This window comes from Sinocyclocheilus rhinocerous, unplaced genomic scaffold (genome assembly GCF_001515625.1).
Source record: "Sinocyclocheilus rhinocerous isolate Xijiao unplaced genomic scaffold, SAMN03320098_v1.1 scaffold2773, whole genome shotgun sequence".
Taxonomy (NCBI): Eukaryota; Metazoa; Chordata; class Actinopteri; order Cypriniformes; family Cyprinidae; genus Sinocyclocheilus; species Sinocyclocheilus rhinocerous.
In genome coordinates, this window is record NW_015663019.1 from 486,730 (window position 1) to 489,884 (window position 3,155).

The 3,155-nt window shown below is 39.7% G+C and overlaps 1 protein-coding gene across 1 annotated transcript in view; it reads right to left on the minus strand.

Moving 5' to 3' along the window:
* dnajc13 (DnaJ heat shock protein family (Hsp40) member C13) overlaps positions 1–1,913 on the minus strand; it is a 38,087-nt gene extending 36,174 nt beyond the window's left edge. Inside the window, exon 1 of the mRNA XM_016539024.1 lies at positions 1,386–1,913. Coding sequence (XP_016394510.1) covers positions 1,386–1,453 — 68 coding nt within the window. The 5' untranslated portion in view covers positions 1,454–1,913. The remainder of the gene's footprint in view (positions 1–1,385) is intronic.
* Positions 1,914–3,155: the final 1,242 nt, after the last annotated feature.

Below are 3,155 nucleotides of genomic sequence, written 5' to 3' on the forward strand. Positions count from 1 at the left end.
GAGTGAGTTTGTGTGCGTGTGCGAGTGAGTGTGTGTGTGCGTGAGTGTGAGTGTGTGTGAGTGTGTGTGTTCAGTCTTTGTACACATCAGCGAGAAGCTTTCTAGTAAATCTAATAAACTCTTAGTGGCTGCTGCTGTCACATGATTAAGAGAAAATACAGACCAGTTTCCTCACAAACACTGCAAAAACAACCAAGACATTGAGAAGTCTGAATGAAACAAGGACACAATTATAACCCTAACATTTACATCTTCTTCTTGCCCATCACATCCTATAAGCACAGCTAATGATTATGAGTTAAAGAGTGAGACACACAAGAGAGCGACGGCTTAACGAGATCATGGGTAATTAATTACTGCATCTGGAGTTATTACCTGTGGATTCTCATTCAGCTCGACCTCCACACATCATACATGCATCATACAGTCATGGCATGATTTGCTGTTCATTGGGAGTTTGGCATGTTCTTGGGCTACACTTTTCCCTTTCTGTGTCTTTGACTCTGCTCTGGATTGCATCCAAGTGTTTTTCCAGGCATTCATCCTAACCGTGGGTATTTCTCAGACGAAATGATGATCTCAATGGCCTTGGTGGAGAGCAGACATGGCCTGTTTGTTCTTTCTAATCTGCTTCTGTTTTTAATGTGCAGAATGGCTCGTCTGCACCTGCTTTAACACTGACTGGGACAGAGATACGATGACAGATTCTCAATTCCCAATACTAATTTCATAGGGAAAAACATGTCTGGAAACTGCAACCATTCACTCTGTCAAAATAAAATTCTGCTAGGAACAAAAAGGAGACAAGAGGCAAAATATTACAATGAAAGTGAATGGGTGCCATCAAGCTTAAAAAGCACCTTAACAACTGAACCAAAGAACTCACGCTCTTACTTCAAAAAAGTAGAGCGATAGCTTCTTGAGGAATGAACCAAAATTGTCATTTTTCTTCACTGACATTGCACACTGTGATCAATTTCAACACATACAAGATAGACATGACATCAAACTGTGTGTAACATGTTGATGTGCCATATTTGTATGTAAGAGAGCAGTGTGAGCATCCTTCTAAATAACTACTTTCATGTTCCACAGAAGACAGTAAGTTATACAGGTTTGGAACGGCATAAGTGAAAGTTAGTGTTTGTAAAGAGAGAAGTGAGAGTCTGTGAGCGGCCCTCGAGTCTGAGGCTATATGTGATGTGCTTTGAGGGAACAGGATTGATCACTGATAGGATTTAAGAGCAGTAAAATGATGCAAAATGCCGGACAATAAAAAAAGCTTGATCTTGACAGTGGTAAATCTCACTCAAGCCTGAGATCTGGAACATGAGGTCCGTCTGAATGAAGCATCTCATAGTAACAGAGAGGAATGAGGCACTTACTTCCCCCTCCAGGAGTGTTTGGTTGTGTAGAAACAGGCCAAGTCTTTGTTGTCTTTGAGGACGTTCATCTTCAGGCAGGGCCTGTGAAAACAGAAGAGGGTCAGATTCACTCAGGTACGGGACAAACACACAAGACAATGACAGTTGGGCGAGCCGAGAGTAAAGCAATGCAGAGAGAGCCGTGCTGAATGTCTCTGTCAGCAGAGCTGAAAAACACTGACTCCTTCCTTCCTTCCTTCCTTCCACAGCACCTCCATTACAGCAGCTCAGAAGCACCTGACTCACAGCGTATGAGAGCTAATCATTCATCACAGCTCCAACACTCAAGACTGACTCAGGCTCTCTAACGCTGTTAACACAAGGTCATATTTAACCTTGGGTTCATGCAATCCTGGGTTTAATACTGTTATACTGGCTAGCCAGGTTTGGAGATTTTACACTGTACACTGGTAACATCTGAGCTAAGGCCGTAATTTGCTTATTAGTAAAATTGATTGGAGAAGTATAATACATGACGACAATGAGAGCTGTTTTAACAACTGCTCGTTCTCATGTAAATGCGCTCTGTCTTCAAAATATAATAAAACCAAACTCTTCATCATTACATTGAGTTAAATATAAAATCCCTGATCTAGAGGACTGAATGCACTTGATAAAATGACTAAAGTAGAAGTGTTAAAAAATTAAACATTAACGGCGTTAAAAAAAAATTAACATTATTCAGGTTCAAAGTAGAAGCCTTTGTGTTTTTAAAATAAATGTAAATAAATGAACAATGAGGAGAAATGAATAGGGCCTTCACAGTTCTAAGGCTTGATTATAAATCCGATAAAAAATAATCAAAAAGTGCTCGCCAATTAAAAATCTCCTCAATTCATAGAGAAAGTAAATTAAAATCAATTAAAGTGAGTGAGTGAGTAAGTGAGTGAGTGACATGTGGCCAAGTGTGGTGTCCCATACTCAGAATTTGTGCTCTGCATTTAACCCATCCAAGTGCACACACACAGCAGTGAGTAGTGAACACACACACACACTGTGAACACACACCCGGAGCATACATTGTGAGACTATCTAAATTTCAGCATTTTGCCTGGATTTTGATATTTATTATAATTCCTCTTCTCATTTCTTTTTATAGTTTGACAGATGTAGTCACTTCTTCCAAATGAAAAACATCTCCTTTTGTGGATGTCATCCTAAAAACAACTGGTAAACACACACACATACATTACCACTTTCTATTTTTTTAGTAAACGCCAAAACAAGTCTTCATGCATTTGATCAGTTTTGGAAGATTTTGCAGGCCAAAATAAGACTTGTCCCTCTCTCTGTGTGTCTCTCTGTAGTTATTTTGGTTTCATCACCAAGCACCCGATGCTGAACAGGTTTGCATGTCACGTCTTCGTCTCTCAGGACTCCATGAGACATGTAGCTGAGTGTGTGGGGTGAGTGTAACGCTCTTAAACATCACAATAACATTTACAAGAAACATTTGACACTGAGAATAGCGGAGAAGAGAAGTTAATGAGAGTGATCGGTCTCTGCTTCATTATCAGAGCACAGGCCAGACTGCTGTGTGCATTATTAAAGCTTCTCTCTTTTGGAGTTATGGGCCCCAGCAGGAGGCAGCTATCTCTGCCTCATTACATAATAGGACCTTATGAACATATACATTATTTAGCCTTATCATTTAGCACAAAAATGAAGGGGAGAAAGTTAAAGAACAGAAACTAAAGATGTTTTTATGACAATACTTTGTTTTCATCATTA